A 10,200-nucleotide genomic window follows, 5' to 3' on the forward strand; every position below is an offset into this window, starting at 1 on the left:
CGAGAACTGGTTTCGGCTGATGTAAGGTGACATGAATGTGTGTAACAGCTGAAGACCAGAAGTCAATAAAAATCAGAAGACGCTGCGGATAGGAAACTTGTTTGTTTTTGTTTAGAGAACAGAGAACACGTTGTTTGTTTTTGTTTAGAGAACAGAGAACACGGACATCTAGCTTCAGTATTTCAGAATCCCTCCTTTCAAAAGAAACGTCGAGAAGCCAAGCCACTACGTGGTTGAGTCGATTTATCTCACTTCCAGTGAAAGATATCAAAAAGTGGTCAACTGACAAAATATTTATCATAATATCAGCAACAATTTATCAGTTGATAATTTTTTGATATCTTTCACAGGAATCGAAATAATTGAGCTCAAAGTTGACAGCTCGGAAGGCAGAGCGCTCAGGGCATGGGGGATGCCAACCCGCTACCAGCTGTGAAATCGCATTAAGCTACAGTAGCCAAACAAAATGGTAATTACCGTCCCAACTGAAACACCACGAAAACGTTATTGTCTCCTTGGAAGTCGCCTTGGTGTCGATTTACGAGACTACAAGGTCATGGCTGCCTAACTGCTAACTTCAACTCAATTTATCTCGTTTTCAGTGAGAGATATCAAAAAGTGGTCAACTGACAAAATATTTATCATAATATCAGCAAAATTTTATCAGTTGACCACTTTCTGGTATCTATTACTGGAACCGAGATAATTTTGGTCAAAGTTCGCGGTGCAACAGGTTTATGGAATTATCTATGTTTGTTAGCTCCTTGTTTACAGTATACCCTATTATTTTAGAGAATCTGAAATTTTGAAATTTTAAAATTTCAGAATTACAAAATTTAAAAAAAAAATCAAATTTATTGAAAAAACTGGAAGAAAAGGAACATGGGAAAGACAAAATATGGGAACCGGAGATTAGAAAATTGGGGTTATAAGTGTTATCTGCGAATTCGGCTCTGCAAATCGGCTAAAAATGTCATGGAAAAATTTTTGAAATATGGGGAATTTCGAGAAAGTGAAAAGAGCCAAGAATAAGTGAAAACGAATGTCATGGAAATTTTGTTTTTGAAAGACATAAAAATACAAATTTCAAGTTAAAACATCGATTTTGAGTCCCTGAAAATCTAGTTCAACTTGTTCCAATTTTTCTGAAAATTGCAGAGTATATTAAACAAAAATAGTGCTTCATTTTTGTAGTTGACTACTTTTTTGTGAAACTTGAGCCTGAAGAGATACGTCACGTTACCCGAGAGATAGGCGTGCAGGCGGGGTCTGCGTACTTCCACGTAGCGTATCTCCCTAGCTTCAAGTTTTACAAAAAAGTTGTCAACTACAAAATGAAAGCTCTATTTTTGTTTGGTACACTCTGAAGTTTTCAAAAAAATCTAAAAAGTTTGAACAAGATTTCGGAAGACTTAAAGTTAAGTCTCCCCCGCATTTCCAGCCTCTTCCGATTGACTAGGTCGATGCTCGACAATAATTGGTTCCGGGGAAGAAACACTTCGTTTTCGGCTCACAATCGGCATAATTCGATTTGTAGTTCGTTTTGGACAACACAAACCAGTCGCGTACCAGAACATGGACCTGAATTCACATTTTGAAAATATCGGGTTACTGTACCCCTACCATAGAATATGTCCGACTGTAAACCAGAGTGCCATATTGTAACCAATGAAACTGAGTAGCTCATAAATGTTCGGGTCCTTGGACACTAGAATTTCCGTGGTGCGCATCGTGGAGTACTCGAGGACAAGGCGAGAGACATAGTCCTAGAAACGGGGCCTTAAGATTCTAAGAATCCCTCTAAACCTACCTGAGTCGTTCTATACTCCTCTGGTAGATCATAACCTTCAATTGTTCCCGGATAACTTGTTATCAAGCAGCTTCTCTGATTATCATTCCTGCATCGTTTGGCATCCTCGTAGCCTGGAAGGTCCTTTGGAATATCTTCATCCCAATTTTCAACCCTGGTTAGGTCGATGTATCTCCTGGCACAGTTGTCATAAGCGTCCACACTACAAACATTGGTTTGGCTGACACGCAGCAGGAAGTCTCTGGAATAAAAATAGCGGTTTACACTGTAAACTTTACAGATCGAAGAGCGAAGACCCTCAATAAAAGGGCACTCAAACATCGACAGTCCCGAAAACCTGTTATATAAAGGTGACCCTAACTTTCACTCTATTTATCTCGGTTACTGTAAGAGATATCAAAAAGAAGTCAGTTAAAAAGTTTTGCTGATATTATGATAAATATTTTGTTAGTTGACCACTTTTTGATGCCTATTACACAAATTGAGATAACAGAGATCGAAACTGTGGCGTTTCTAACTCTGACAATTAAAATCAGGAAACTTTGAATAACTGTGAGAGGTCTTAGTTCTAGTTCGTTCAAACCCAAATTTTGTCACATTATAAAAAAAAACTAGGGCTACATTTTTGTAGTTGACAACTTTTTTGTAAGACTTGAGCCTGAAGAGACACGCCACGTGGAACGACGGGTACCCGAGAGATGGGCGCGCAGGAGGGGTCTGGTCACTTCCACGCGGCGTATCTCTTCAGGCTCAAGTTTTGAAAAAAAAAGTTGTCCACTACGAAATTGAAGCTCTATTTTTGTTTTATAATCTCAACAATTTTCGAAAACATTGAACAATTTCTAGTCCCTTTTTTAAGGAACTTGACACAAAAAAACCAAAAAAACTGCAGCTGAAAACTTTGAAGCTAATTCTTTATTGAATTCTATTCACAATTCTTAGCTTTCAAGTTTTCCTGACCCAATAATCTCTCACCTAAACGAGGAAGGGTCATAATGCAATAGCTCAGCCATCAGCGGATGGCAATTACAGTATCTCATTGCCACCATCATATTGCACATTAGATAATTGGTATGGTTGTTCTTGAATGCGTGCACATCACTTCTTCGGGCGTCTCCAAGGGCATAGCCACACGATGTTCTACGAATGTCAGCTTTTTTCTGGAATTTTTCTTTTTTTTTAATGTTTAGCTCCTGTGCCCCCCCCCCCCTCTTTTGGCGACAGCAATTTTCCCACCGTTGTCTATACATTCCACCTCTCTTTCTCAAGTGGCTGTCATGGCTCAGTGGCTTGCAGTTTTGCCCACCAATCTCAAGCTACGGGGCTCGACTCCACACCTCGCCTAATTCTTTTTTCTTTTTTTAACTTACAGTTTTTCTCATCTGAAGTCTGACACCTCGTTTATCTTGCAACCGAATCGGATTCTCCAGCTCTGTGGCCATCCGCATGACGTCACTTCCGTCTTCGCGAAGGTAGACGTCTACACCTGGATGCGTGGGGACGAATGTGGAGAACCAGGAGTTTCGGGTCATCTGAAAAGATTTTTGGTTTATATTTAAATCTAGTTTAATCTAGGAGTCTTTTTGTCAATTTTATTTGTAGTTTGGCATAGAAATCTTCTTGTTAAAATTTGAAATTGTCAGTTTTAGTGTGTTAAGTTCAGTTGCCTAAAAAAAGACTTCGAACTTGTCCAAGTTTGGAAATTTTTGAGCTTATAGAACAAAAACAGAGCTTTGATTTTGTAATTTACAACTTTTTTGTGAAAACGCGCCCTAATGAGATATAGCCCGTAGAAGTAGTCGGCAGCACCGCCGCCTCCCCCTTTGTATAGAGGTACGACGCTTTTATGCGTCATATCTCATTAGGGCGCGTTTGCACAAAAAAGTTGTCAACTACAAAAATGTAGCTCGATTTTTGTTCTATAAGTGTGAACATTTTCAAGCAAATCGCGCGAGTGCTAAGAAAGATAACAAACTTGGAAAGTGATCGAAAACTGGCGATTGATTCCTGTGGAATTCTGCCACATTGTTGAATCTCTCCAAACCCAACACAGTCCATTTACACTTGGAATCAATGAAAGCAAATTTCGACAACAATCAAAGCTCGACAACTGAATTCCCTGATAGCTACACGAGTTGATAACGGATTGACACTGATATTGCATATTCTGGATGGTTTGATTCCGCGTCGATTGAGTTATATACTGTAGTACTGTATTCTGGCCTTGGTTCATGAAGTCGGCAGCTGGTGGGGTGTAGTCTGCGGCTTCTCGAAGCGAAGGATTCGTCCATTCTAGAAGATAACGGAGAGCAGAATCCTGGCGGAGGTTGACGTTGACATTGTTGAGGCCATCTTGGGAGAATGGCATTCGATTGCAGATAATGAGCGCTGGGATGAAAAGCTGGTCATCGTGGACGCTGAAAAATGCGGTATTAGGACTTGAAAAAGAAACAAAAAGGATTTCGAGAGGGTTGGATTCGAACCCTTGACCTCTTGAACGCCGGCCGAAACTGCAAGCCAATAGGCTATGCCGACAGTTAACGGAGAGACACCGCAAGGCGTACACAAGAGCGCGCCTTTCAGGAGTCGGCGGGCCCTTTCAAGAGCTGGAAAAGAGAAAAACTTACGTTTTAGTTTCGGTTTTTTCAGTTTGAGAAGCAGTTCGAAAAATGAAATAAAGGCTATGCAGGACGAATAGAGCAGTACAGGAGCAGAGAAGAAAAATGAAGAAAACTCCGCCGAAGATCCCGCGGAGCCACATTTTATCTGGAAAAGTTTTCTGGAATAAATTGAAAGAAAAATAACAGAAATACAGAAATACAGAAATTCAGAAATTCAGAAATTCAGAAATTCAGAAATTCAGAAATTCAGAAATTCAGAAATTCAGAAATTCAGAAATTCAGAAATTCAGAAATTCAGAAATTCAGAAATTCAGAAATTCAGAAATTCAGAAATTCAGAAATTCAGAAATTCAGAAATTCAGAAATTCAGAAATTCAGAAATTCAGAAATTCAGAAATTCAGAAATTCAGAAATTCAGAAATTCAGAAATTCAGAAATTCAGAAATTCAGAAGTTCAGAAATTCAGAAGTTCAGAAATTCAGAATCTGAAACTTTCCGAAACAAACAGTAAAGAAATAGAGAGAGAGAGAAAGAGAAGGAAAAGAAAATAGAAGTGTTCCCTTTTGCTGCTCCGCTGTGAGAGAGCAGCAAAGGGGGAAAGAAAATTGAAATCCTACATTTTCATTTTCCCCAAAAAGGGAAGGAAATGAAGCGGTGGGTCCCAAGAGCAGGTGCGAATTGTTCTTCGCCGGAAACCCTTCTAATTATATTATACTTTCCAGAAAATCTCATTTTCTTCAGGAACTTCTTTTCAAAACTATGGACATCTGGACATACATCTACACAGATAGAATGAACTTTTTGAAAAAAAATTAATGAAAAATCGAAAAATTAAGCGATTTTAAAGTTCAGAATCTTGAACTGGAAACTTCTAGAAGCCTTAGAATTCGTTTAGAAACAAAATGTAAAAAGTTACGAAACTTCCTCTTTCCCGGAATAATTGGTCCCTCTACCCGCTTGTTGCTCTCTCCCTCATTCCTTTTCTCTGCGTCTCTCCACTTCTCACACTCTCTCTCTCTCTCTTCCAAGACGGGCGGTCCCTTCTGTCAAAATGGAGGAGACATAAGAAAGAAGTTAAAAGAGAGTTGTATTCATAGAAACATTTTCGGGGGGACCCTAAAGAACCCGTCCTTTTTTGGCACAATGCCAAGAGTCAATGCCTAGAGTTTGGGGCAGTGCGGTCGACCGCGGCCGAGACCAATTCTGATTTTTCTTTGAGAAAAAAATAAGTGGCTTGAAAGTTCTGAGTCTAGAATCTCTGAAATTCGAAATTTGTGGATTTTGATATTAATTGAAATTCCCGCCAAACCTGATCACCCCTACTCCTTACCAGGGCCGCACCCTATATTTGCACTTTGAGCTTAATTATCTCGATTATTATGAAAGATATCAAAATTTTGTCAATTAATGAATTTTTTATCTTAAAATTTCCTATATTTTATCAGTTTACAAAATTTTAATATCTCTCACAGGAGCCGAGATACATGAGCTCAAAGTGGACAGGCGATGCTCTAACAGTCTGCCATCCTATACATGCACTTTGAGCTCACTTATCTCGGCTCTTCTAAAAAATATCAAAACCTTGTCAACCAATAAAATGTTTATCATAAAATGTCCTATATTTTATCAATTAACATATTTTTGATATCTGCTATAGCAGCCGAGATAATTAAGAATATTTGAAATTTTCCAAACTTTCAAACTCCGAATTTTTGAAATTCCAAATTTCCAAAAATCTAGAATCCTACTAAACTCGGTCCTATATGTAGAAAAATGCGGAAATATAAAAATATGCCAAAAAAGTGGACATTGGCTACTCGCGTCGCCATCAAATGAAGCGGAATGTTCTGGCCACCTAATTTTAGGCTCCGCCCACTTTTTAGTCCCCCTCTGAAATCTGAGATTTATCTATTCGTACAGCAGAGACAATTATCAGAAAATCAAATTGGAAAATTAAGCATTCGTACAAAATGTGTATATCAATTTTTGAGTAGTAGTAGTAGCCACTAGGTGTCTAATTTCACTATATACTAAGGAATTACGCTCGGTGGTGGTGGTCCCTTTTCTTATAATTTATTCGTAATAAGTTGTGCAGGTGCAATGTTTGTCTAGGAAAATGCTTAAGTGGATTATGCTGGGGACCACTAAAAAGAAAAAAAAGAAATCGACGAAGGGTGGAGTCGAACCCCGGACCTTGAGATTGGTGGGCAAAAGCGCAGGCGTTGCGTCACGGTTGCAGCACAGGTAGAGGGGGACTGCCGAAAAACTGCTGAATGACAGCTGAAGAGGAGCAAACTGGCGAATGACTGCTAGTTGGCAGTCGAAGGAAAACTGACGGGCCGTCGACGGTCCGTCGACGGACAGTCGGAACCCGTTGAAAAACTGAATTGCAGGTTTTGATTGGAAATCGTTCAGAAAACAATTTTCCATACTCCCACTAAATTATAGGATAATGACAGAAGCTAATTTTGCTCATATCAGACCACCTCTAAAAATAGGTTGTTGAACGACTGCTAATTGACAGTCGAAGAGGCGCTGACTGGTCAATGACTGGTGGTTGGCGGGTCAAATTTATGTAGAAGGGAAAATTTGAGTGAAAAAGAATCTTTCTCTTTAAACATCATAAAAGTCATAGAAGGATTTGGAAATCTAAAAAAATGTGTTATTACAAGCATTTCTACGAAAATTAGAATCTGAGGCGCGGTTGGTGAAAAACGGCCAAACGACAGACGAAGAGGAGCTGACTGGGCAGCTGGATGAAAAAAATCTGTAAAGGTCGGTGTCCTAATTAAGATGGAGAAAGAGTAGGGCATCGAGGCCAATGACGTGGCATCCGGTTGGGAATCCTGTCAGCTGCAAACCGGCAAACCGGCATACCGTTTTTTTGTCTATTATTTTCATAATATTTTGTTTTCTAGTTTTAACTGAAAGTAATGCCGCGCACACCATTTCGGTTGTTTTCTCCTATTCAATTTGGCCCAGGGCCACAAGATGAAGAAAGCGAAGAGACATCGAGCCCAGACATCACTAGAGAATCTGAGGATACTCTTGAAGATCCATACACCATAGATGACATAGACTACGACGATGATGAATCAGGTTCAGTTATCATAGTCCATTATCTAAAAAGAAAAAATATGATAGTTTTCAGATCTGTCCAGCACTCTGAAATCGGTTTCTGACGAGGTTTTAGTTTTTGTAGCTGGCGCATGCCTCGAAAGAATGTCAGATTCTGGATTTGGTAGAATGCTCTCTTCTCAAGATGAGGGGTTTCGCAAACAAGCATGGAAGCTATGGAAAAATGATCTGACAACATTCAGCATTCATGAAGTATGTTGTTCTGAAGTGATTCGTTACGTGCGCACAGGAGGATTCTCTCAATTGATTGATATCGTGAAGCAGCACTTGGAAAGTATTTTGAGTATTCGAGAACGTTTACGAGATGGCACCGAAAAAACACACAATCTATTAGGATCTTATATTGGAAGACTTTGGAAGTCGGAATATGGGAACCGGCTGAAACTTTCTCTCCTTGGTTCCGTTGACGGTGTAAATCTGAATGGAAACAGGAGGTACTCCAATTTTCAAATAAAATCCAGAATTAGAAAGATCGAAATTGTGGCCTGTCACTATGTTACTGGTAGATCTACCAACAGCGGAAGCAAAAAGAGCCAAAAACATAGTTCTACATGGAATTGCAGAAGGTGCAACAAATCTTTCGGCAGTCCGCGCCCGCCAGGCGGCCCGTTTTTCGGCAGTCCCCCTCTACCTGTGAGATAGCGAAAGGGGAGAGGAAGCTGTACAAGAAGCCGGGCGGAAAGCGGCTGAGAGGGAGGAGGCTAGGAGGACTGCTCTTTATTACTCTGTTTTTTTTAAATCAAGAAAATCAATAAAAATCATTCATTTCTTGGCCTTGAAACCAGGAGATTTCGGAGTCTTGGCTGGCATACGGCCCTTGCGGCGGCTGGATTGAAGAATCGCCTGAAGAATAAAGAAAATTGCAGATACAGTAATCCAATCCCATTACTCGAGTCTTATTAGGAGCCGGAACATGACGTTTGATTCCGAAGAAGTCGCGAAGAAAACCAACGGCTTCGGTCATTGTGTAGCGACTTACTGGGTCTTCGGCCCAACACTTGGCCTGGAAAATTTGGATTTTCAGATTTTCTGGAACTTCTAGCTCTCACCATAATCATCTTGGCGACTTCTGGATTGGTATTCGGCGGGAACTCCATTCGGTATCCTCTTTTCACCTGATCATTCACCTCCGCGACAGTCATTCCAGGATACGGCTCGATCCCCTGGAACAATTCAGTAGAGCGCACTTGTTTAGAGCGATACATCTCAAAAACTAAAGAAGCTAGACAGAACTTGTCAATTGTGAAATTATGTAAAATTCAATTTTCTTTATTTTTGCTATTGACTACTTTTTACTAGGATTATTAGTTTTTGAGATATGCGCTTTTGAATAGGGAAGATCAGAGGAAAGGTGCGTGCCAACTTTGAAGGCGCATATCTCAAAAACAAAATTAGCTAGAAAAAATTTGTCAACTACGAAAATATGTAAAATTAAATTTCCAACATTTTTGCATAAGAATTTTTGTTTTTGAGATATGCGCCTTCAAAGCGCCGCCCTATCTTCCCTATTTTTAGGTGTGCAAACTTTAAAGGGCGCATATCTCAAAAACCGAAAAAAGCTAGAAAAACTTTTTTATATATGAAAATATGTAAAATTTAATTATCTTTATTTTATCAGTTAATCACTTTTTTCTAGCCTCTTTAGTTTTCGAGCTATGCGTTTTTAAATCTGACATTCTCCTTGCTCCACATGTGCCCACTTTAAAGGCGCATAACAAACCTTCATATAAATCTCCCAAGCGACAATTCCAAACGACCAGACATCCGACTTAAACGAGTATTCATACTGTAGAAGAGTCTCCACAGCCAACCAGCGAAGCGGCACTTTTCTAGAAGAATCCATTCGGTACGAGGGTCCCGGACGGGACAACCCGAAATCCGAAATTTTGACCTGGCGATCTCCATAAAGACAGTTACGAGCGGCCATATCTCGATGGATGATATTCTTCTCGTGACAGTACTCCAGCCCCCATGCAGCTTGAAGAATCATCTCGTTGTAGACTTCGGGACGAAGATCTGGATTCTTTTTGAGATATCCGTCGAGCGAACCGTTGGATGCCAACTCCATTACCATGTAGAGCGGCTCTTGGACTGCAAATTAGTTTCAAAATTACAAAATGTCGAAATTCAAAAGTAAAGTACCAAAATTCGAAAATTTCGAAATTTCGAAAACTAAACATTTTTAAAAATCCCGAATTTCCGAATTTCGGAAATTCGGAAATTCAGAATCTAGAAATTCAGAAATTCAGAAATTCAGAAACTAGAAATTCAGAGATTCAGAAATTCAGAAATTCAGAAATTCAGAAACTAGAAATTCAGAAGTTCAGAAATTCAGAAATTCAGAAATTCGGAAATTCAGAAATTCAGAAACTAGAGATTCAGAGATTCAGAAATTCAGAAGTTCAGAAATTCAGAAATTCAGAAATTCAGAAATTCAGAAGTTCAGAAATTCAGAAATTCAGAAATTCAAAAATTCAGAAATTCAGAAATTCAAAAATTCAGAAATTCAGAAGTTCAGAAATTCAGAAATTCAGAAATTCAGAAATTCAGAAGTTCAGAAATTCAGAAATTCAGAAATTCAGAAGTTCAGAAATTCAGAAATTCAGAAATTCAGAAATTCAGAAATTCAGA

General features: G+C 39.2%; 3 protein-coding genes across 3 annotated transcripts; 1 reads left to right on the forward strand and 2 right to left on the reverse strand.

Moving 5' to 3' along the window:
- Positions 1-1,418: 1,418 nt before the first annotated feature.
- Positions 1,419-4,571, reverse strand: Cbr-del-3 (the record flags this gene model as incomplete). The annotated part of the gene is made up of 7 exons (XM_002638659.2): positions 1,419-1,581; positions 1,624-1,766; positions 1,811-2,051; positions 2,786-2,970; positions 3,181-3,342; positions 3,786-4,227; positions 4,438-4,571. The coding sequence occupies 7 exons, from the start codon at positions 4,569-4,571 to the stop codon at positions 1,419-1,421; spliced, it is 1,470 nt and encodes a 489-aa protein (XP_002638705.2).
- Positions 4,572-7,364: 2,793 nt separating this feature from the next.
- On the forward strand, positions 7,365-7,951 carry CBG00280 (the record flags this gene model as incomplete). The annotated part of the gene is made up of 3 exons (XM_045244590.1): positions 7,365-7,530; positions 7,583-7,761; positions 7,904-7,951. The coding sequence occupies 3 exons, from the start codon at positions 7,365-7,367 to the stop codon at positions 7,949-7,951; spliced, it is 393 nt and encodes a 130-aa protein (XP_045091514.1).
- A 380-nt stretch (positions 7,952-8,331) lies between these two features.
- On the reverse strand, positions 8,332-9,637 carry CBG00279 (the record flags this gene model as incomplete). Its single annotated transcript, XM_002638657.2, has 4 exons — positions 8,332-8,412; positions 8,459-8,572; positions 8,619-8,732; positions 9,290-9,637. 4 exons carry the CDS (start codon positions 9,635-9,637, stop codon positions 8,332-8,334), a joined length of 657 nt encoding a protein of 218 aa, XP_002638703.2.
- Positions 9,638-10,200: the final 563 nt, after the last annotated feature.

Source organism: Caenorhabditis briggsae (assembly GCF_000004555.2).
Source record: "Caenorhabditis briggsae complete genome, chrI, whole genome shotgun sequence".
NCBI classification, from domain to species: domain Eukaryota; kingdom Metazoa; phylum Nematoda; class Chromadorea; order Rhabditida; family Rhabditidae; genus Caenorhabditis; species Caenorhabditis briggsae.